The sequence below is a fragment of the Sparus aurata genome, chromosome 7 (genome assembly GCF_900880675.1).
Source record: "Sparus aurata chromosome 7, fSpaAur1.1, whole genome shotgun sequence".
Classification (NCBI taxonomy): Eukaryota; Metazoa; Chordata; class Actinopteri; order Spariformes; family Sparidae; genus Sparus; species Sparus aurata.
Genome location: NC_044193.1, coordinates 17569544 through 17593447, shown reverse-complemented (window position 1 = coordinate 17593447; position 23904 = coordinate 17569544). Strand labels below are relative to the sequence as shown.

The 23904-nt window shown below is 42.2% G+C and overlaps 2 protein-coding genes across 6 annotated transcripts in view; one reads left to right on the top strand and one right to left on the bottom strand.

The window, feature by feature from the left end:
* The first annotated feature begins 8775 nt into the window (after window positions 1-8775).
* Window positions 8776-11433, top strand: sp5l (Sp5 transcription factor-like). 2 transcript variants are annotated; one of them, XM_030421997.1, is made up of 2 exons: window positions 8776-9042; window positions 9617-11433. In XM_030421997.1, the coding sequence occupies exon 2, from the start codon at window positions 9710-9712 to the stop codon at window positions 10652-10654; it is 945 nt and encodes a 314-aa protein (XP_030277857.1). In that variant the 5' UTR covers window positions 8776-9042; window positions 9617-9709; the 3' UTR covers window positions 10655-11433. The 2 variants fall into 2 exon arrangements, with proteins under 2 accessions (XP_030277857.1, XP_030277856.1); XM_030421996.1 differs by having other exon boundaries at window positions 8777-9196.
* Window positions 11434-12404: 971 nt separating this feature from the next.
* The window catches only part of arhgef25a (Rho guanine nucleotide exchange factor (GEF) 25a), a 72869-nt gene continuing 61369 nt past the window's right edge, over window positions 12405-23904 (bottom strand). For 3 of the 4 annotated variants that reach the window (XM_030423601.1, XM_030423603.1, XM_030423604.1), the window contains 12 exons: window positions 22980-23046; window positions 22493-22596; window positions 22125-22194; window positions 20640-20729; window positions 19558-19650; window positions 19058-19108; window positions 18877-18954; window positions 18571-18762; window positions 18182-18362; window positions 16569-16798; window positions 16241-16375; window positions 12405-14322 (listed from right to left, as the gene is read on the bottom strand). In XM_030423601.1, the coding sequence (XP_030279461.1) occupies window positions 14197-14322; window positions 16241-16375; window positions 16569-16798; window positions 18182-18362; window positions 18571-18762; window positions 18877-18954; window positions 19058-19108; window positions 19558-19650; window positions 20640-20729; window positions 22125-22194; window positions 22493-22596; window positions 22980-23046 (1417 nt within the window). In that variant the 3' untranslated portion in view covers window positions 12405-14196. The remainder of the gene's footprint in view (window positions 14323-16240; window positions 16376-16568; window positions 16799-18181; window positions 18363-18570; window positions 18763-18876; window positions 18955-19057; window positions 19109-19557; window positions 19651-20639; window positions 20730-22124; window positions 22195-22492; window positions 22597-22979; window positions 23047-23904) is intronic. The other variant, XM_030423602.1, reaches the window with a different exon arrangement.

Here is a 23904-nt window from a genome sequence, read left to right as displayed (position 1 = left end):
AAAGAGCCTCTGTGTCATTTTCTCCCCTCCTCCTCCTCAAAGCTTGGCTTGGTTCGCAGCACACACAAACAGCAGGCTGATCCCTGGCATGGTGGTGACAGGGTGACACTTCCCCTCACATTACGCAGGCTGGGCTGACTGAGGGGCTTAACAGATAGTGGCATCACAGGCGTTCGTTTACAAATAAATCTACTGCTCTGGCTGTGCGGCACTCCTCTGCACATGTAGCCCTTGTATCTCTGCTCCTGCTTTGCATTTCTGATTTCAGCTGGAGCCTTGCCATAAGACACCGTTACCATACCGGTGCGAGTCCCTCATCCCAGATGGCATGTTGGGGCTTCCTGGGTAATATTTATGAAATGCGCTCCACCAAATTTCAGGGTTAGTTTCTCTTCTTTACTTTAGGCCTCATTTTCACACACAACAGTAATATTCTACACAGTAATCTTCTCCTGTGAGGGCAAATAGGGTTAAACATGATCATGAAACAGCGTGACAGTGAGAATCCAGTTTTTATAATTTCCTCCTGGAGTCAGTCCCAACAGAGTACAGTAGTTTAGATCATACGCCAATATCACTGTGACAGTTGCTCACATCTCCCACAGCCACTGAACACAGCTATAAGATCAATTGGCTTGGTCCCTGCATGCTACAATACCCACATTACATTGATGGCTGTAAATGATATTGTCAAGTGTTACAGCTAATTATTTACCTTTGTTCGTCTTTGTCGAAGTGCGTTTGGAGACGCTTCATGACGGATAATCCCATTGTTTCTTTTTTTTTCTTTTGCCTCCGCGTTTTCTTTTGTATTATTCATTCTATGTGGCATTGTACAGACAGGCAATTGTAGGGAATTCAGCTTTTTAGGGAATTTACACAGCAAACCCTATGAATAAACAATCCATTTCTTTTCCAGGGTAAATTAGTTATCATTAATTTTGAATGTTGTGTTGGGGATACGAATTAACATGAACATGTCACGCTCAGAAAGGGTGCGACAGTGGATACTATAAGCACCAACAGGAAATTCACTGTCACACTGTCAGTGTCTTTTATCAAACGGTAATCAACTTTATTGGCCAAGCCTGTTAACAAATCTGATTTGACTCAGGAGTTCAAGGTACAATTATAGACATATAGATAAACAAAATATAGCCTAAAGCTATTATTTACAGGTAAATTAAATGAATTATTAATACATACATAAACATTAACTAGACAAAGCTATTACATCTATACGGGGATTCAATTGTTGCTGAAAAATATATAAAGATGGGTTATTGCTTAGTTTGTAGGGTACAGTGTAATCATATATATGTGCAGTTAATAAAAGACACACATACAGCAAAGAAATAAACCCAGGTCCGTTTTAAGAGTTAAAATTCAGTTCAATATTAACAGAAATATGCCTATTTGTTGTCTTGACACCTTGATGAGAAGATCAAAACCTTTCATTTTCATCGTGTCTGCAGGCTGCACTCACTGTGAAGCTTGTTAGCTTAGCTTAGCATTAAGACTGTAAACGGAGGGAAACAGCTAGCCAGATTCTGTCCAAAGGTGACAAAATCCACCTACACCATAATTTGTGCTGCTCAGTAGTTATACTTTACTGTGAGGGTCAGGACGTTGGAAACAATCACCAACAAAACCACAACCCCAACTTGTCATTTTCATTTACCTCAGAAGTCAGAAGTGGGAATTATGTCACACCCAAGTGGACCATGTTCCAGAAAAACAACTTGGAGGACCAAGATGGACGCCTCCAGGACAACTTTTTTGTGTGTTTGCAAGCCAGGTTAGCCATTGTTAGCAATACCATTGACAATAATGCAACACTTAGTATTTTGTTCATACAAACACTGTAGCCGCATGTCTGCTGATAGAAGTTGGAGTGAACTGTGTGTCCGACACAAATAAGACAGATGTGCTGTATATTCTACAGCTCTTGCTGCTGTTGCTCCACGGAACAGCCATCTTTGTGTTTTGAGGCCAGTGAGGTTGTTCCAATCCCGCAGGAAGAGTACCAAGCTATGCGACCAGTTTTTGTAGTGGCCAAACCGTGTAATTGCAATGTCACTTGATGCACTACGGCCGACTTTTTCCCATAAGCTTACATTGTGAAAAATATACATTTATTTGAGCGTCACAACACCCGCAAATGTCTCGTTGCACTATGATAATTCGGTCAAATACAACTTGAGAGTCTAAGTTAGCTGTGCGCTAAACAGGAAGTACGCCAAGTCTCTAGTGCTCACACTCTTTGGGCCCCACAGCACAAGCTTTGGGCATTTTTACCCTCTGAATTTTAGCTTTTTGGGCCACTGAGCAGCTTTCATAGGACTGGAACACTGGATATTAATTGCTACATCCATGCAGTTTATGTGTGAAACAGCCATCTTGGATTTTTAAGGTCAAAGTTGGTGAGATTCTTCCAACTTTCCACGTTGGAAATCTAACTTCAGGGGTGCACCCGTGAAAATTTGCAATATGTGCCATATTAGAGAGCTAAGCGGCTGCCACTTCTTCATATCTATACATGAGAGAGATATCAAACTTCTCGTCTAACTCTTGACAAGAAAGAGAATGTATTCCCAAAAACTATTCCTTTAACTGACTGTAAATGACTCAGTTTATATCTCGGTGTGCTGTAAACCAGACTTCAGGCTCTACTAAGCAGTATTGTCACTTATTACCCCTGACTGACTCGCCGTCTTTCCATGCAACTTTGCCCACAAGTATTTCTTCCAGATCAAATGCCATATTTTATAGGCCGAAACCTTCAAAGCTTGTCATATCCTGTCGAGATGATGAAATGATTATGAAGCACCATGAAAGTGACATTTGGCAGATGGACTGTATTCATCTTTATCACTGCAGAGTTCCTGTACTACTTTCCTTTGATAAAACATGAAACACATCCTCTGCTCACATTCTCGGTCCGTGACAAGTGTTTTAGCTTCAGCACCGATAGATAAGTGAGGTTTCTCTGTGAATATGGAGTCTGTTAAGCAAAGAAAGTTAAAGTCAGCTCTGTGGTTTGATTCCGTTGTTGTTTGTAGGATAAAAAAATCTGTTGCGTGATAAAAAACAGACTTGAGCAGCCGTGCTTAATGTAAAGGGCATCTCAGTTCGTTTCACACTGCTACAAAGGTGAAGAAGGCAGCGATTTCTTTAATCCATTTCTTTTATACGTACTTCCCAAACCCCCTCCATCTTCACTGGCCCTCTCTCTCTCTCTCTCTCGCTCTCTCCCTCACTCGCTCTCCCCCCTTCCCTTTCGTCTTTCGTCTCTGGGAGTATGGGTGCATGTCAAGTGATTGTTGAATTGAAATATTGATGTGGAGTATCAAAGCATGGCGTAGCACTCCTGTGTTTCCAGAACTAACCACGAAGCGCTTTGATCAGATACTCCTGTGATCTGACTTCTGAAGTTGTTAAGAGTGCTAGAAAACAAAATGCAAACAAACTTCAAGTGCTCTTGGTATTGATAAAAGTTTTCTTTGACAAGTGGAGATGCGTGCTGTCTGCCTGCGTCTGCCCAAGACTGGAGATTTTGGGGGTTTCGTACATGCTAATGGACAAGAGATGAGGGAATTATGATGGGTTTTTCGACTTCTCACACACCTAGCGATGTAAAAAATGTAGCACAGAATCCTGCTGTGATATCAGGGAGTGATACAAAACTAATGCAATTAAGTGATTCATGCTTTAATTTTGTTAGTCTGATTAAGCTTAATAGGGTTTATCACTTTGATTAATTTGCCATCTAAGTAGGGAAATTAACACCTTAAATGGAATACCTTTAAGCAATTAGAGAGCTACTATTCCTATAAGTAAAAATTAAGTTAATAATTACTTACTGATTTTTAAGGGGTTTTCGGGAGATTTGAGTGCTCTTAAGAGAAAGAAAATGTATTAAGCAATTGCTGAGTAAATATGAGGTGTAGAAAGAGGAGCAGAGGGCATTTTGAGCTTAGATGATTGAATTCATATTTTGGGCAGGTGTGCGTTTCAGTTTTCTGTATCCACATGTATTCGCCATGACTTTCAAAACAGACATCAGGTCGTGACTGAAGTGAAAGGTATCTGCAGTCGTGTCATTATGGATTTGATTTGCAAATTCTCCAGTGTGCGACTGAATAAGGTACATTAATCCACAGAGGTAAATCCTCTCAATCAGTCAGCACATTAACATGCAAACTAATAATCCACTACTATTCCAAAAACAACAATATTCAGTATTTTAATTACTGTTTGGATAGCTGTCTTTTTCCCAATGTAGGATTTTCCAATGAAGGCATGTGGGATATGCCTAAATTATTTATTCACCCAATCACCAGGTAAGATGTCAGAAATGTATGTTTCTGCAAACCATGGAACATACATTGCTTTTCTTTATGCGCAGTTTATAAATTTATCTTGATAATTTTCTATAATTTTTATCGTGACAACATAGTGTTTGTGGTCTTGTTAAGGTTTAGGCACAAAAACAACTTTGGTAAGTTTTAGGAAAAGACCAGGTTCTGGCTTAAAATATCGGTTCTGGTCGTCCTGGACATGGGTGGAGATTTTGGACCTTCCCCTCGAAAATATTGATAGTAATATAGTCCTGAGGTCTCCTTAAAAATGTCCTGTGGTGTCTGGTTTACAAATGATGAAACGCAGTGTAACGAAGTGTAAGGTGACCGTGACATGACTTGTTTTCTAGGAATGTCAATATGGTAAAGATCCTATGACAAAAACAAACGTGCAGGGCCACTGATAGTTGTGCTCACGTCTCACACGGAATAATCCCCAAAGGCTCCCTGAGCATATATTATTACAAGGGTTAGAGGGGCAAATGACCTGGTGTTCCACCCTCGTCAGCGGCCCTGCAAATGTATCAGTGATTTGCAGAAAACTTCCAACATTTTGCAATACATGGCCTCTTGCCTGTTTTGTGGTCAGATCTTGTGTTGCCAACAGTTTCAAAGGTTGGGGCAGAGAAACATGCCTCCCCCCAAAAAAAGAAATTCTGCTTGAAAGAGAAACAGACTTTATTTTAAACATTATGAAAGACTTAGATATATACAGGCTATTTGTTATGCACAAATATTGCAACACCTGAGTATGCATGGCTGCATGACAACGAGGAATATTAGTGGAATATTAATTTCCACCAACCATGTCAACAGCCTAGTAGGAAGACGGTCCTTTTTCAGAATAAAAGCAGAAAACTGAATGTTTTATGCCTGTAAACACAGTCAATCTCTCTTCAATCTCTCTGTGCACCCCCTTCTCAAACACACACACACACTTCTAACTCAATAGGAAACAGGAAAGAGACTCCTGAATGAGGTATCAAATTGTTCCCACTGTAAAGTCCAGCTGTTGGTATTGCTCCTCATCCCAATGAAACCGAGTGTCATGGTAATTACGGCCCATCTTGTCCTGCCTTGGATTGCTGAATGGTTAAAGAGTGAGGCCCTACAGTTAGCAGCAGGCTTTTACATGCTGTCTGTCTCATCCATTAGGCCACATTTGTCACATGAGGGCCATTGAGTCAGCACAGTGCTGTAAAATTGGCTTTTTGACATGGCCACCAGTACAAAGGCTGCTCTCCTCTGCGGCTGCCCTTTTTTCGAGTGCAGATGGTCAAGACAGCTGGGACAATTTAGTGATCTGAGGCTTTTAAACTGCCCCCCAGGCATGATAAAAACAGCTTGAGAAGCCACTCGCATATTCTACGTTCTGAGCTCAAGATTATGTCTGCAACACAAACGACACCATTTGTTTTCTGGTGCGAGCAAAAGGACAAAAAAACAACTAGGATTGTGAGACTCCAGAACGTTAAACTCTCACAAAAAGCCCTGTTGAGTTTTAATGTCTGTTGTGTTTTTTCTTGGATGTGTTTTTCTGCTCAGAAATAGGTGCGCTACAGCGTCTCTCCTTGTTGGGATTTGCTCCGTGTCAGTTTTGAAGTTGAAATCGCTGGTAGCCACCCAGTCAGAGCAGCCGGCAATCTATGACGGGGAGCGGGGCCTGATTACCAGCAATCTCACCAGCTGTTTAATGAACACAGGGACCTCTTTCTCTGGAAATGAGTTTTCCCTTGAAAACTGTGGAAGCCGTATCCAGGTCTATTTAAATGAGGTAACATGGGGAAGGTAAGCACCACCACATGAGCATTGTTTTCACAGTTCAAAGTGAGGAGAGAGTACTTTGCACTTCAAAGCCACTCATCTGGGAGGCAGTACAGTGGGGGTGGGGTGGCGTGGGGGAGAGGGGACAGGAAATAAGAATCAGGGTAATTAACAACTTCTGCTCCGTAATAAACCAGAGACGCAGCATACCTCAGCCTCCAAGATACACTCCTGTTTTCATGTCCTCCACGCTCCTTTTTCCTTTTTACTACTGTTTTCTTTCATCCTAAATGTTCACTTTAATTTGGAATTGGACAATTTTCCTCAACGCTCGGGGTTACATCACATTTTTTAATGTCTGCACGGGGGACTCGTGTCACACACAACCCTACGCTTTCTATGTGTGTCTCATTTTAACTGCGCCATCGACGTGCAGATGTTTATCCTCCCTGAAATGATTTTTTTTTTAATTTGTATTTCCAGGTAGATGAATTTGGAAACATTCACACAATTATTCAAAAAACTAATTAAAATGCGTCCTTATTGGATTTGCCGCTTTTGCTGAATCTATTAATTAATGCAGTCAAACATCTTGTAAATGTTTTTTTGTTTTTTTTATAAAGACATATCATCATTATCATTTTCTGAAACAGATTTTCTGTGTTGCTCAGTTTTGTTCTCACCTATTAAAGAACTGTGTGATTCATTGGCAGGCAGCAGCTGAAGTCTGCGCTTCATTGTGAGTCTTAAGAAATCTTTTGTCTCGAGCTGAGGTGTGTCTCTGTCAAGGACACAATGCTGCACTTTGTCTGCTCTGCTGTCGCACCAGCAACTTCAAAAAAGGCCCCAACCAAATGGGACGGTGCAGTGGTGTCTTTGTTGCCTTTTATTTATTTTTAGAGCTGTTAATTCCATCAATTACATCTGCGCTGATACAGTTTATACATTTCCAATTTGAGCTGGCCCCTCCTTATGTTTATTTAAGGATCACAGTCTGTGAAACAGGGAGAAGAATTAGATAAGTGAGAAAAGTAGGAATTTACATGAGAAACAGGTTCCCAGCCTGGATTTAAACTCTTAACATTGTAATGGTGAACAGACTTACAGAATGAGATTAAGCCTCAATCTGCATTTAATGGAGCAGATCTGAAGCGGCCTCTACTTGAACTCTGAAATGTGAGAATGTCTCACAGGGTAGCCTATTTGACATGTCACCCACTGGTGAGAACTCTGAGGCTTTGATTGAGTTTTATCAATTAGCTTTGTCAGGGAAAATACTGTGACTGTCTTCAGAAGTGTGTGTGTGTGTGTGTGTGTGTGTGTGTGTGTGTGTGTGTGTGTGTGTGTGTGTGTGTGTGTGTGTTTGAGAGAGCTTCACGCCTGGCAGGCCGCGGAGCTGCGTGAAGAAAATAAAAAGTATACTGTCATATGTGTCATCTGATAGCTGGTGATGTGTGTTTTTATTCTCATTTTTCTCATTTCCATTCTCATATTCTTGTGTATAGGGATCAATAATATACCTATCTATCATAGTTTGTGATTCATTTCATTCACTGATTTATTTTGTGGTTGTGCCTAAATAAACTAAATAAACAAACAATTTTTGTTTTCATGACTGATTATACTTAATAAAACCAAGTGACCTTAAAAGACAACACATTTTCATACTGTTTTACTTTGTCTGTACTTGCCGGACCCTGCCACCTTTCTAGCTTTTACAAACACTGTTCTGTGACCGTATTTTTTCTCTGAGAACAGCTTGTTTATTCGGTTATGTTAAATAAAATAAATAAATGAATATTTCTGAGTTTTAATTTCCTCTCCAAAACTTCACAGCACCCCTTTAAGCAGAATAATTCCCATTAATTCTAGTGGACTGACCAAAAGTGCATGTGTTCATTAACTGTTAGCACACATTTCATAAACGAAACCTAAACTACATTTACTCATATTTTTGTCCTGACATCATTTTCTCTGATATAAAGGTTTTGACGATGACAAAGAAGAATGTACTTTCATGCTTTACTGTAAGTATAAATACATTTTCCTTTAAAATGATAGTTTCTTCGTGCCGACATTTGTTGACTGGAGATCTGTCAGGAGTTTGCCAACATTTGTCAATTTCATTCATTTTCATTTCACCAGTCGTTGCCAAAAATAAATAAAAAAATAAAAAAATAAAAAATCCATGTATTTACTATCTTTACTTGAATTCCCACAGAGGAGTTGAAGCAGTATGCAAAATACTCCCCGAGTGAACAGGAAAATATCTTGACTAAGCTGGCTATATTAATCTCAGCTCTTTTAACAGACTAAGCATTTTGTTTCCGGTGCTCCTAAATGTGGATATCGAAAGTTGCTGAAACACTAAATGTTGGCACTTTTTCTTTTTAATTTTTTTTTTTTCTTTTTGTGATGGATGATTTGAAAATTGAAAGAAGTGGATGATGGGATGTCCAGAGAATTTCAATCAGGTAGGATGTTGTGAGGAGAAGATGTAACAAAATCTTTTTCTTTTCTTTTTTTTTATAACAATCGGAGGAGGAGTCAGCTCCTCGGGTCAGCATTTGCTTGAAATTGAGTGAAATTATGAGTAGCCCACCCCTTCACCTAACAGCCCCCCCTCCTCCCTCCCATCTCCTCTCTATTGACTGGCTCTCCTGCATCATACTGGAGACCCCGTTGAGAGGATCTTTTCTCTCTATAAAGAGAAGATGCAGCTCAGGCGCCTTTGAGTTGATCGCACGGATTTACTGCGCGCCTCTCTGCCTCCAACTCCGCACGGGCATCCTCGGCCGCCTCGACGCCGAATCATCTGGACCGCTGGCGTGCTAAAAATACTTGAACGGGACATTTGAATGACGCGGGATTTTCGAGTCTATCCTGCCAGAGTGTCTGAGTCATCCGAGCCCTGAATGTGAGCATCTTTTCTCTCCTGCGCTCCGCCGAGTACTTCAGACTTTGTGCGTCGTCGTCAGTTTGTGTTGCAGGTGCGCGGGGAAGCAGCGTGAGGACAGATGGCTGCGCTGGCGATACAAAGAACTGACAACTTTTTGCACACCTTTTTACAGGTTTGTGGTGTAGTCATCTGTTCTGAAGCGATGCGCGCAGATTTAGTGCCTGTTATTTGTGTGGTTATTGGTGCAAGCTTGTGCGTAATGGATGAATATGCTTCACGTGTTTGGTCCGTGTGATAATGATGAAGATTGTTATTGATGGTAAAATAATCTTTGATTACATTGTGATAACAGTAAAAGAGAGGAGTAGGAATTATTATTATTTTTTTTTTTTTTTAAATACATGAGGAAAAAACTAATTTCATGTTTATAAAGAGCTGGTTCATTTAAACTCTTGTGCCAAATCCTCAACTTTTAATTATGAAATTTTAAAGAAAATGTCAATTAATAAAAACAGTTTGTGGAAATTTCAAAAACTTAAAATTGTCTTTAAAGTTGCCCATCTAATCTGATGTGTGTTTGTTTGCCACACAGGACCGGACGCCCAGCTCCTCTCCAGAGGGCGCCCCTAACACCCTCTCCTTCCTGGCCACCACCTGTAGCCAGGCCTGGCAGGTGGGAAGCTCCATGGGCTCAGAAGGCTCACAGTTCCCCTACGAAAGCACCGTCAGCTCCACATCAGGAATGTTTCAGCTGTGGAGCAACGACATGGCCCCGAGCACGGCCCTCAGCACACACCAGATGACCTTCACCGTGCCCAAGGTGCAGTTCCCCGGTCACATGCAGTCCGGCCTGGGTCACCATCATCATCACGCCCATCACCACCACCACCATGAGCTGCCTCTCACCCCTCCGGCTGAACCTCCCTCCTCCTACTCCTTCGAACTCTCCCCTGTGAAGGTGCTGTCCTCACAGCCGCAGGCCAACGGCCCATACTACCCTCAGCACAACAGTGTGGGACAAAACTTCCCCAGCTTCCTCCAGAACTCCTCGGCCAGGCATCACCTGCCTGGAAGCCACATGGAGGAAGGGCAGCAGTGGTGGAGTCTACCCCAAACTAACGCCACCCCTTCCAACCATCCCTTCTCACTGGGCAGACAGCTGGTTTTGGGCCACCAGCCTCAGATAGCTGCTCTTCTCCAGGGCACCTCCAAGGGCCTGCTGAGCTCCACACGCCGCTGCCGCCGCTGCAAGTGCCCCAACTGCCAGGCGAACGGCGGAGGCTTGGAGTTTGGAAAGAAGAGACTGCACATCTGCCACATCCCAGAGTGTGGCAAGGTGTACAAGAAGACCTCTCACCTCAAGGCACATCTACGCTGGCACGCAGGAGAGAGGCCCTTCATCTGTAACTGGCTCTTCTGCGGTAAAAGCTTCACCCGTTCAGACGAGCTACAGCGGCACCTTCGCACACACACCGGAGAGAAGCGCTTTGGGTGCCAGCAGTGTGGCAAGAGGTTCATGAGGAGTGACCACCTCTCCAAACACGTCAAGACCCACCAGACCCGGAAGAGCCGGTCTGGGCAGCCTTCACAGAGCACGGACCCTCTGCTCACCAATATCAAGAGAGAGTGATCTCTGCGCTCCATCATTCAGAAATAATAATCAATCAGTGAACAGACTGTGTGACTCACACTTACTGCCATAGATTTGCACTAGAGGGTAAGCATCAAGCTCCCTGAACATCTTCTGTCATCAAAGCCCTACTTTTGACATCAAGTAGTAGCATTAAAACATATTTAGAGACCATTTTTATTCAGAGTAATTGTGTGCTTTTTGAGGCAAGGCGCCTTTAAAGAATACTTGAAGCCTTTTTTCAGCAATATCGTGAGAGTTTTCTGAACTCACCTGAAAAAAAACAAGCAACTGATGAACAATTTGAGATTTGTTTAAATTTCAACCAATGTGACAATCAGATTTTTTTTTTTGTCTTCTGTAAATATTTTATTCATGTGAAGGACACGGCAGACACAAGCAAAATCCCACAAAGTTTACCTGAAAAATGTCCATATTATCATGTTCTAGATAAATGTATGCCTTAGCACAGCTAAAATGATAATGTCTGCTCTCCAATGCAGGTTCAGAACGGGGTTAATGTTTCTGTTGCTGTTGATAATTAGATTTTTATTCCAAAACGAATCCTAATTTGTCCGCTTCAAGGTAGGGATCCTTTTTTGAAATGTGAGTCTTTGATCTACAGATTTATCTCAGCTGTGTGAAGCACCGTTTCTCCTGATCAGCAATCATTTTTAATTTTTAACTTCTTTGTAAATTATGTATAAATATCATGAACAATTTTATCGGGGGTTATGGCCGCATGTACATTTTAATAAACATTGTCCTTGCTGAAACAATTTCGCTGTTTCTAATTATGTCGTCTTCTTTTTCATTTTAAATCTCGATGACTGACTGTGAAGTAAATACGTGTGACTGACTCACTGGTTTTAACCCTCTTAGCCCATTCAATAAGATGTGTGAATTTCTGCCGCCCCGCAGCTCTCAAAGATCTAACATTTTATTTAAATTGTAATTTGATTGCATTCGGAATACAAAAGCTGCTCATTGTTCTGTCGGCGTGAAGGAAGAAGCTCCTAAAGAAGCCCTAACATGGTGGGCTGTTCAAAGATTTTCACACCTCAAAGTAAATAGTCGATCCATTGATGGGGCTGTTTGTCTCGCCTGCTGCAATCAAGTTCACAGTCATGTGGCTTTTAATGAGTGTTTTCTTTCTCTCAATGGAGAAGATTGAGTCAACAGATGCAACAGAGGGCATTGGAGAGGAATTCCCTGTGAATGGGACCCCTGTTGTCGAGACCCCCTCAGTGGTGACAGGAACTCCCTTTGATTTTGCACCCTTGTGAAAGTTAATACCCCTCTCAACCCCCCCCTCCCACTCGTCCCCAGCCTCCATATATCACAGCCGTGTTACGATCGGCCCTGCTTTACTGCCCAGAATGGGGCTTTATTCAGAGGCCAGCCAACCAGATGTCTGCTCATCCAGGGGTTTCTTCTCTTTGTTTTTAATCCTGTTTGAACTTTCTCCAAAGGGGGAATGCCGAAGCAAGCAAAACGCTTTGCCTTTGTCTTTAGCGGGCGATCAAAAAAGCGGGGGTTCGTGGCAAAAACATTGGGCTACTTTAGTTGTGCCTCTAGTTAGATCAATAAAGAAATGATCATGTTGTGAGGATTCATAAAGATGTGAGTTGTTACAAAGTACTTTTTCCACAGAACAGAGGAGATAACTGTCTGTTGACATCAAAAGAACCCACAGTTCTTTTAATCAAGTTCGACCCAGAGAGATTATAGAGAAGCACAAACGCTGCACTCAGTTTCAAAAAGACACTTTTTTTTTATTTGATATGATACAACAGTTTTCTACTCAGTCAAACATGGCATCAACCAACCCTCTCTTGGTTTTTGAGTCCTTGCTTTTGGTTCTCTGTAGTGGTATTACATTGAGTTAAATCAGTAATCACCCATGAAAGCAGTTCACATTAATCGATTCTGTGAGATGGTTCCGCTCACCTAATGTCTAAATGTGTTATTGTTTCTCTCGGACAGGATATTGAGCAGCTTTTTCTTCAATGCGAGCGCTGAAATATGAGGCCTATTCATCTTTGGTGCAGCTGTACGATCCAACTGAAACTGGAAGTGAAAGCCTTGTGGGGACCTCTACTGGCCACAAAGAAGAACTGACCTGATATTGACAGGATAGCACCCTTCATACACCTTGCTCGCCTCTTTCTGTCTTTCCTAGGCGTTGCAATCCTGATAGCTACACAGATATCTACGACTGTTTGATAAGAGTCATGGCAAACTGAACTAGAGGAGTACTTGAGTGGTGAGCTGCTGTTTTTTTTTTTTTTTTGGCACTGTTGTCTGAGGAAGAGGGAGCATGCAGATTCAACGGCATCCTGCAACATATCATCCTTCATTTTCCAAGTGTAACGTCCCCTGGCTCTTCTTGGGTCTTCCTTCATCTTACATGTGGAAATATACGATTGCATTTATGGTATGCACTGTACAGCATTAAGTCCAAGAGGGAAAAAAGCTAACAGAGATTATAGAAATGGTGCACAGCCTTGACATGACAACAGTGGGCTAATAAAACAATTCATAAACCACAAGCCACCCCTCTTCGACCTGGAAAGAAAGATCTGTGTAAATTAGAGTCATGAAAGTCAATAACCGAGAAGATGTTGCATGCAACACTTTGGGTCAGCACAGCAGTCCCTTTGAATGCACCTACTGGGCTGAAGCAACTCCTCTGGAGTTGCCCAAAGAGCAATGAATGTATTCCAACATGACGTCATACCCGCAGAGAACCTCCAGGGGGCTCCATCACACCTTTTTTGTCCAGATCAAACGAGGGCCGGTCAAACAGAATAAGAGAGCACGCAGGAGCCCTCAACACTGTGGCAAGATAGAAAAGTTCTTCACTGTCAGTTTGAGCGAGTTAAGTCTTTGTGGTGTGTTCACATCAAGTGTTCTGCTTTTTCCCATTCTTATCGACACAAACAGCAACTCAGTCGTCAGCAGGGGAATGACAAAATGCACTATTGTAGCTGTACTTGTCTCTTCACAACGGGGCTTCAGAATTACCAGAGTACAAAAGGAGCGGCTGCCACTCCTTGCACACTCTCATGCACACGCACACACACACACACACATCCGCACGTTTAGCACACATCCAGGCACACACGTAACTCCAGTGACCGCCCCAATTAGGAATGGATATTTCTTCATCAAACAAATTCCCCCTTGCCTTCTCAAAAGAGAGGAGTATACAAACTCTCACAAAAGGTAAAAAGCAGAAATTGTAATAACAGAAATTGTCGAGTGTTTTCCTCTCTGAGCCCAGTAACTTCCCACTGGATGCTGTTCATGTACACTCAGGGTGGCTTGAAGCTAGTCACCTCCCATTAAATGGCTCTCTAAAAACAGGAGCAGAGAAGTCATTTCATAGCTGCAGCCCATAATTCCTTCATATGTTCCTTCATTATCCTCCAGATATAATAACTGAACCAGGTAAGAATCCAGCCTGGCATAAACAGACATTAGACAAATCCTCCACATCTGAGGCATTTAGCTGCTGTCCTCCTGACCGAGGAGACAGTTCATAGGTCATCCTCGGCTAACTGAGCCAGGTTGCTGGGCCGTCGTCCAGCTGAGGGGCCCGACAGTGGAAGCTGGCTCCCAGCGTCAGCAGCTTGACCCCTCCGGCAGCTCTCTCCTGCTCTCTGCTGGGGAGAGAGGGAACATTCGGCGCACAGTTATAAAGAGCTTCCATGTACTAAACTCACACGTCTGAACCCTAATTCCAAAATAGATTTTTTTTTTTTTAAATGTGCTAATTTGCTTTTGCGCTACATTAATTACAGTGTTTACATTAACTCAATTGAATACAATGCAAAGACAATATATTTAATGTTTTACCTCATCAGCTTTGTTGATATTTGTAAATTAAATGCTTATCCTGACTTTGACTGACTTACAAAAGACTGTAAAAGTTGTGGAATGCTAAAACAAAACCTGGAACACTTCACAGCTAAACAGGTTGATAAGGTAAAAAGTTGAGAGTGTCATAAGTGGCTGTGAAAGGGGCATCGTTGAAATGCTCAGTCACTCACAAGCAAGGATCGGGTGAGGTTCACCACTATGTGAAACACGTGATAACATGGGCTGGTAAATGCTGTAAAATTGCACATAACTGAATGTTCGTTAACTCAGTTTATTTACATTTTACGCAGCACTCCAACTTTGCTCGAATTGGGGTTGTACTATTTAAACTTTATTTTCATTTTTATACTAAACTATTCAAATATACTATTCTTTAAATACAGTATATTTCACTCCATATCAAATATATTCATATTTGCAGTAGTGCATTGCAACTATACTAAAAATAACTGTGTTAAGTTAACTTAAAACTATTTTTTAATATAAAATGTATCCTTAAAATTGTACAACATTTGAAGAACTCCCGCTACTACATGGAACAAAAGCATGCAAGTGCACTGAGCACAAACACATAACCACAGGATGCAAATTTCAGTTGATAGCAGTACAGAACTGGCTTGTTTTGAATTATTGGTCATTTAAATTAAAAAAGTTAAAACAGTGACTGGGCCTGGAGAAAGAGAGGGGCGGGCACAGTGGACAAGACCTTATCAGAGAGAGACCGTGGAGAAACAGGGCGGACACACAGGCAGAGGTTGAACTGGGAATGAATTAGGTTATTATAATAATTATACAGAATGGTGACTTTTACTGAAATTGAGTTAGTACATATCAAGGTAAGCCGCAGTAGGTATAAATAACTTCCTAAACATTTAATGGAGAATGAGTATAGGGATCTTTTTCTTGTTCGGCCCCCAGTTTAAAAATGCACCGGCCCAAGCTCCATCTTTTCACCCCAGACTACATATGGGAAACGATTATCTGCCTTTGATAGGCATCTCACTCTGATTTCCTCGTCTGGCTCAGCCTGCTTCCTGTTTGTTCTGTACCAAGCCTGTTCAGCCTGAGTAAACAGCAAGAGGTGGGGAGCAACAATTGCTGGCTTGTCCACACACACAGCCCACTGATGACAGAGGGGAGACTTGCTAATGGTAATGTAAAGCACAACAACAGGATGCTGCCATTGTTGACTGGCCAGATGGGGAAAAAAAGAAGTCAAAGTAAAGACAGACAGGCCTGAAATTTGGCAAAATGTTGTATTTTGTGTAAATGTTTGTGGAAATTCACTTCTTTGTATTCAGCATCATAATCGATGTCCTTAAAAATATATACTTTTTTAATGTATTTTTTTATTTTCCTTCTTCATCCAACAGGGGGAGCAATAACTCTTCTTATGACTCAACAACTCTGCACCGTTTGTCTGTCGAAATAAATGGTTACAATTTACTAAAGTCTTTCATCTTTTAATTAACATTAATGAGCACATTGGAATTATTGTTAGACGTTAGACAATGGCCCATTATTTCCCCAGTGGTTCGCCTCCTGTGGCTTGTTTTGTCATTAATTTTTTCCCAATGCTGGTGTTGAATAATGACTGCCAGACAACCCAGGAGCACAGCGTTCAGCTACGTGCAAAAATAATCAAATGTCATATGCAACATAAGAGACAGCTTTGCCTGTACATGCATGCATATACACTACCTGTGCACTTTGTGTGGTGGATGTGTACAGCCCATTTGACACAGCTTGACAGTTTGGCTGATCAGTGAAGCCCAGTTGGACGTGTGATGGGGAAACAGTGTGGGAGTCAGCAGGGCATGGCTGGACCACAGCGGGCTGCAGATGCAAACAACAGGCAGGTCGATCACTAACACAGCATGCACACAACACCATTTGCTATTTATTATGATTCAATTTGGGAAATCGTCCAGTCCCCACAGCCAAAAAAGCTTAAGAGGAAAGCAGGGCCTGGCAGTGTCTCAGGTGTCTCATGAATAGAAATATGGAGAGACAGCTTTAGAAAACCTACGTCCCGCTGTGAGTATGTCTCACTGGGTCCTTGGCCCTGGCCTTGGCTGGGCAGGTAGAGCGCGGGCAGGGAGGTGTTGTAAGAGTGAAGGGAGGGCAGCTTGTGGCGGTCAATGGAGGCGGAGGAGTGGGGCCGAAGGGCGCTGGCAGCAGATAGAGGGGGCCTCATGCAGCGGCCCAGACTGTTAGACTTGCTCTCTCGCCGCTGGTACTCAATAGGTGACTGTAAGGCTGAAAGACACAGAGGAACAGAGGCAGCTGTTACAAAGCTCTACACTCATCTGAACTACATAAAGACTGAGTAAAAGATTTATCCCAACTATAATGTGATGTTAAACTTCTCTGAAGACACGTTTCATGTGATTACAACTGTGTTATTTATGCATTCTTATACCAGCCTCCATTTATGGATACCCAAAGGAGGTAGTTGCCAAAAAATGCATTAACATTTATATATGCTAACAGCAACATTATAGTGCAGACCTATTCAATTGGCCACCCATGGGCCAAATGCAGCCCTCCAACAACCTCATTCCAGCCCAATGATTATCTGGTTGACAGGCATATTAGCCCATTCATTTGTTAAGTCTGTTGCTAAGCACATTAATACTCTCACTTCATTCAAATGTTTTAAGCTTGGCCGTTTAAGCAGAGGGTAATTACGAGAATCCTACTGACCAGCTACTTCTAAGATCTAAAAGGTGCATTGTTTTTTCCTGTATGCTGTTGAATACATATGACTTTCCTTTTTCAATTACTGCGTGGTACGTTGCCTTACGGAAGCCTCCTGAAAGCCTCCTGAAAGCGATCAAAGAGAATGGAAGTCCATTTTCACCAGGAAGTGAAGGAATGACCTGAATAAACTAAAGTTGATAAGTAAAACTTTATACACATTGTCACAATCTAGATTTTGTCAAATTCTTGTCAAAAATTGTGACACTGTAAAACATTGATAAAAACATAGTACAATCATATCTGATTCTGTGTTTAGCAACATCAGTTTTACAAATTGTGTCAGAGCCCAGTTGTAGTATCTTTTATACAATCATGTGTTTCACTTCCTCGCTTGCGAAAACAACTGAGCCTTTCGAGGATTCCTCCTTCAGACCCAATCATCATACTGCCACCTGTCACCTAGGAACCTTTTCACCTGTGCAGCATTGTTTTTTGAGCATTTTAACACTTTCTCAGTCTTTTGATGCCCGTATCCCATGTAGTTTGAAACATGTTACTGTCATCACAATCATAATAATACTGTTAATCAGTTAATTTGATCAGTTAAAACACTTTATCTTTTTTAGTTTTCCACACAGCCTCTGTGCTGTTTTCAATTGAGAGGATGGCAAATGATCACATTCTATTCTAGTTTTTACACAGAATCCCAACTTGTCAGGAGTCCTGGTTATAGTTTACTTGCTATCTTGTGATTTTCTGTCTAATCATGTTAAGTTACAATTACTATTTTTTGTTTTTGATGGGCTTCAACAGAAAAGACTAAACTGACTCAACAGCTTACAATGCTTGTGCTCTGACAATAAGAAGAAAATAAGATGGAGCATGATTTATGGATTAGGGGGGATGCGGTGTCGTCTCCAGAGCTCAGCTGGGATTTACCATTGAGGAAGTTGCGCTGGGATTCCAAGATCTGAACAACATCGTTGACCCAGGCCCGGCAGACGTCAGGGGAGGCGGCCTGCAGCTGGAAGCGCACCACACTCCCGTCAGGGTTGCGTGATGTCAGCACAAAAGGAGCATCATCGCCGTCGACGCTGGGCTCCACCCCAAGGCAGCTCACCTGGAACATATCACATCTGATTAGCATCTGTGAGGAGTCCGGCCTGCTGAGCTGCTTGTTAAATACTTCAACTAACACATGCAAGCCTCTAAAAAATCCCTGCCGTGGGATTATGTAACGTGTGCTGATTTGGGCAAGAATTAGTGGGGATCTGTTGTGTAACTCGTAACCTGGGAGTAAAATGCGCTTCTTCAACTGAGTCACAAACCTTGATGCTGTTCTTAAAGATGTATCCTGGGATGGAGAAACCTTTCTTCCTGTCGATTGGCTCGCTGAAGATGACCATCTGCTCAAAAAGGAAGACCCGTCTCTCTTTGGCTCTGGACAGGAAGCTACTGTCCTGCTCGGTGACGGTGAAGGTATCCTGCTGGAGCAGCTTGCCCTGGGCCGTGATCTTCCCCTGATACCACGGCGAAAGACAAACACAACAAACGGAGGAGATGGTGTGGTTTTCACGGGCTGAAAAGTTGGCATGAGAAATGTTTTGAAGACTGTCCAAATTCCAGAGACGTACCTCAAAGCCTTGTAGTCTGCCCACATTCATCATATCGTTGCAACGTTTTGGCACAAAGCACATCACTTCAACCGCTTTCTGTTTTAAAAGACAAAAGCCAGGTTGCAAGTACACTCATAAAAGGTTTTGCACAAGTACAAGGATAAACCTTTAAACTTTGTATTTACGAATCAGGACCAACCTCCAACTCCTCCGTGTCCATCCCAGCTTTGGTGTAATACTTGAGGAAGTCCTGCTCAAATAAACACAGCATGGTCACAGAGCATTCCAGGTTTACTGCTCAGAGTAAGGTGAGGACATCTGGTGGAGTATTTATGGGGGCTGAACCCACCTTTCATTTGAATGCCAGAGGGCAAAGTTTTATACCAGGGATGTCATTTTATGATCATCTTCAAAGACTTTTGCATATGATTGTCTAAATCCTCTGTTAAGAATGGAGTCTCGTTATGTAATCTGCCTCTTCCTCCTCTCTGGCTGAACAGATAATACGCCCGGTGTGTCATCAGTGTTTCTTGAAGGAGGGGCGCACACGTATGTGTGAATGCGTGCTTGTATGTTTACAACCCTGTGACTGACCCTGCTGCGTGTCAGACAGCTGCACAGTAAACACTGGTGCGTGTGCGTGTGTGCGTAGGAAGTTTGGTGTGTGATCAACAGCGCAGCAGTGTGTCTGCGTTTCACCTTGAGCAGCAGCTGGTACTTCATGATCCTCTGGACAGGTTTGATGAGCAGGTCGTTGAGCTGCAGCCTGTGGCCCAGCTGCTGACGCAACTCCTGACAGCGGAGACGGACACAAACAACACGACATCAGTCAGCATGACAGTCGCGGCACAGAGAACAGCAGCTAATGGCCAGTTGAATCCCTCACAGACAATACATTGCAGGGATTATACTGTTTGTTTGTCTCATGTCGATGTAAAGGAACTAATAACAATCTGAATAATAAATGGCAGAGGAAAAGACACCCACATGGCCATGTATAATATATAGTATGGGAACTGTTAGAGATCCATGCATACTGAATAGCTTAGTAGCTACAGGCCTGAGTGGCAGGTGGCCAGTGCATCATGGGTATACAGGTGTTTGTCCTAAATTAATTAGACAATATGAACAAAAACAGCTTTTACAGTTTAAGTCATGTATTAAAGTCTCTCTACAATTAAAATGTGTTTTTCTTCATGTTCCTACAGTTGAATGTTTGACCTTCACTGTGTAGAATGATGCATGTGCAGAGTTTGACACTAGAAGGCTGTTTTCACATTTATTAATGATTAATGTTAATTTTCTATGTTCTCGGTAAAATTTGACTGTAAGAGGCGGGGCCTACGAGCAGGATTTGTGACATCACAACTACTGAGTATTTAGCATAAACAAGTGTGATGCGGTAACTTGAATCCTCCAGTGCACACATAGGAGACATCTTGTGTCCCGCAGTTAAACTTGTGAAATAAAAAGATTGCATATTGATATACCGTCATTTTTGATGAGCGAAAAAGGAGTAGCTGCCATTCTAGCACAGTGTTCAAATTGCAAGCGACATGAGCAAGCGTCATTAGCAAAGTCAGATTGGTTTGCATTACGTGACGTTTTGAGACTGACACCCTGTTTCTATTTTCACTCCTGTCGCTTGCGTTGAAAGTGTGACATGGAAGATTGATTTATGAAGTTGAAATAAGGAGTATCTTTAGAGCATCGTCTCCTTTTACTACAAAAACTGAAATAAGTCGCAGTTGGCTGGGGGGATAAAAAGTTATGCGACTCACCTCAAAGTACGTCTCGATATACTCTGAGACGATATGTTCCGACTTGGGCTTGTTCTGACAGTATACGACATACATATGCAGGCGCCTCTCCTGCATCACCAAAGAAACAAAAAAACACGTCATTACAAAATCATTCAGTTGAACATCTGATACAAAAATCCTTCTTTAATTGCATTACAGATAAATGAAAATGCCCCTGAATGTGAGCAAGAATGGATGTGCAGTGACGCTGGCTGCTTTTGGGAGCAGCAGTAATGATTAGCCGGTTCCTTTGAAGTCGACTCTGTCTGGTTAGCGTCTACTCTTCTGTGACTAAATGGCTTGGGGAGTGCACATGTGGCGGTCCTCAGAGCTCTAATGGAGTTTAATGTAGATGAGCATCAGGTTATGTATAATTTACCCAGGTTACCCTCGGTGTAACCAGAGCCTGCTGATACGTACCTAGCAACAGGCTGCATGGCTCTGTAACCTGGAGACCGGCGAGCTGCTCCACCTGAATATGGACATCATGTAACACTGCAGAGGACAGCTGCGCGCATCTGCCCACCTGCACTGCGGCTGTGTGTTTACATGTGTTTATATGAGCACACATGTTGCATGTCGGTGACACACCCCTTGTTTTAAAGCTGCTTTTCATTAGGAGTGCGTTCGCCGTCCGCTTGTTTTCACAGTTTGACACCATGCAAAGATTCAGTTACAAGTTTTTTTTTTCTTCCACCGCAGGCTTTTTAAGTTGATTATCCAGTGGGCTGAGCCTTATTGAATTGCTAAAGAGCTGCAGACAGAAAGAGTGAATATAGCAAAGAGTAAAGAGAGATGTTTAACTTAATCATCTTCGGGCTAGAAGCAAAGCCGAGTTGGTCAGATTACCCATTGTGTATGCACAGTCTGCATGTGCCACCACATAACCAATATGCATTAATCTAATTTTGCTCGCTGTATAAACTCTGTGACCCTACAATTCTATTTTACTCGACTCTAGTTGCATGCATCACCAAGATATATAGGAAGAAGTGGGCCACAGTTTTGGGTGGAATAAAGCCTTTGTATCAGACAGCCTGAACTGAGGGTTTGTTATTCCTCGTCCTTTTCTGGCTGTTTTTCCCTGGTGTTTCCTGACCAGTCCAGCCCAGACTGGAAATCTGCCAGTGTGTCGTTCGTGTGTGCGTGTGTGAGTATTTGCCATGTGCGCTGTTGTGAAAACACAGGCCAGACCGAGACGTATCAGTAACAGAGAAGTGGAAGGAGAGATGCTGGCAGCAGAGGGAGAAGGAGAGAGAGAGAGAGAGGTACAGTATGGGATAAACAGGAGCTCCACATGTTTTCTTAGCTCTGTTTACCCTCACGCCAAACAGCACAAGGAAGCAGACTCAGACACACTTCCACTGACGGGTGTGTGAGTGTGTGCGTGTGCGTGCGTGTGCGTGTGTGCGTGTGTGCATGTGTGCGTGTGTGTGTGTGTGCCAGCATGGCAGTCATACTCACATGTTTAATGAAGAGCTGAGCCAGCCTCTCCGGCTCTGCCAAACACTTCTCCAGCTCTCCCAGGAAGTAGCTACAGAGAGCAAACACACACACATATACACACACAGCAAACACACACACACACACACACACACACACACACATACGCACACACACACACACACACACACACACACACACACAAGCAATCATCCCCAAAACGGAAGGTCAGATTTGTCTCCTGACCTATTGTTCCTTTGTCCTCCGCTCCGCCACAAACACAATACTCTACAAATCCCTGTTTGTCTTTCACTTTGAATGCAATATGGGCAAACTTTTTTTTTCCTTCACATTTTGAGATAAAAGTCATTTAGATAAATGCAACTTACTCTTTATGCCAGTCAAATATTTGGTGAATGTTCCCAAAAACAATCTTGTCTTTTCCCTTCATGTCCTCCGGGACACTTTTGGAGGTCATTGTGCCCATGTAGCCCTGCAAGGAAACCACAGAGCTGCTGACGTCTGTTCACACCTCGAATACAATTATAACACACTGCGACAATCACACACCAGCTATTATTGAGCTTTTATTAACTTTCAGATGGCAAGAATTCTTCTCTGAACCAAAATATCTCCAGCTATTTAAGGTACTGGGAGATGGATCGCCTCGCAACATTATACTCTTCAAGCTAATAATTCACAATATCTGCTAAAGACTGCAGACGGTGGGATGGAGGCAGACCTAAGTGTGGAGGAATTGTGATGATAAGGCTTTAGAGCTCTCTCTGACAGACTGGGTCGATGACTAAGTCCCCTCTTCTCTGTCAGTGAAGAGTGTGTGTGTGTGTTCTGTGCTGGCAGACTTGCGAGGTTTACCTCCACTATGAGCCCCAGGTCTGCCACATAGTGCTTCTCTGTCTCAATAAGCTCCTTCAGCACATACCTGTGAAGATACAAATGAATGTTAGAGTATTAATTTTGCACACTGCATAAATATTGTTAGCACTTCATTTTACGAGTCCCAGTTTCCTTATTATTTTTCCAGAAAGGGCTCCAGAACGATACTCAACTGGAATTTGGTAGAAAGTTTCCTGGAAGGGATTATTTGATTTTCTTACTAGTTCAAAGGCAAAATGGAGAAAGCGTCCAACACTCTTTCTATTAAATCAAACTTATTAGAGTAACATACATAGTCAGCAAACAGCTGATCAGCTGATCATTGATAGTGTGAAATTTCAAGCTCACCCTGGAAATGAAACTTTCTATCTTTTTCCTCTGTTATCTAACTGCATCTCACAGGCAGTGGAGAAATAGCTCATCACATGACCTGAGTATGGATCGTTGGTCAAAAAGTGGTTGACAGCTCTGTAGAGTGCAGCACTAGTGGACTTTTAATAGAGCCAGAATGAAATAAAAACATAAATAATTGAATACCTAAATGCCCGACTAAATTAATAAATAAATAGTTATGTAACCAAATGCTTAACTAAGAAATTTATAAATAATTAAATGACTTAATGCTTAATAAATATATAATTATATAATAAAATGCTTAAATAAAAGAACGAATGAATAAATATCTTTAAGACTTTCAAGATGATTTTGAAATGTGAAATGTTTCTTTGCACATGAGTATAAAATAAAGTTATAAAGCATAAAGTTTAACAAAGACTAAGGACTCCAACAAATACATTCACATTTTCTTGAGTTAAATGGGTCTCTGACTTTTAACTTGGTCATCAGCTGCTTCTAAACGTGATGTTCCCACTATGTAATGACTATAACTACTTTGACTAATGTC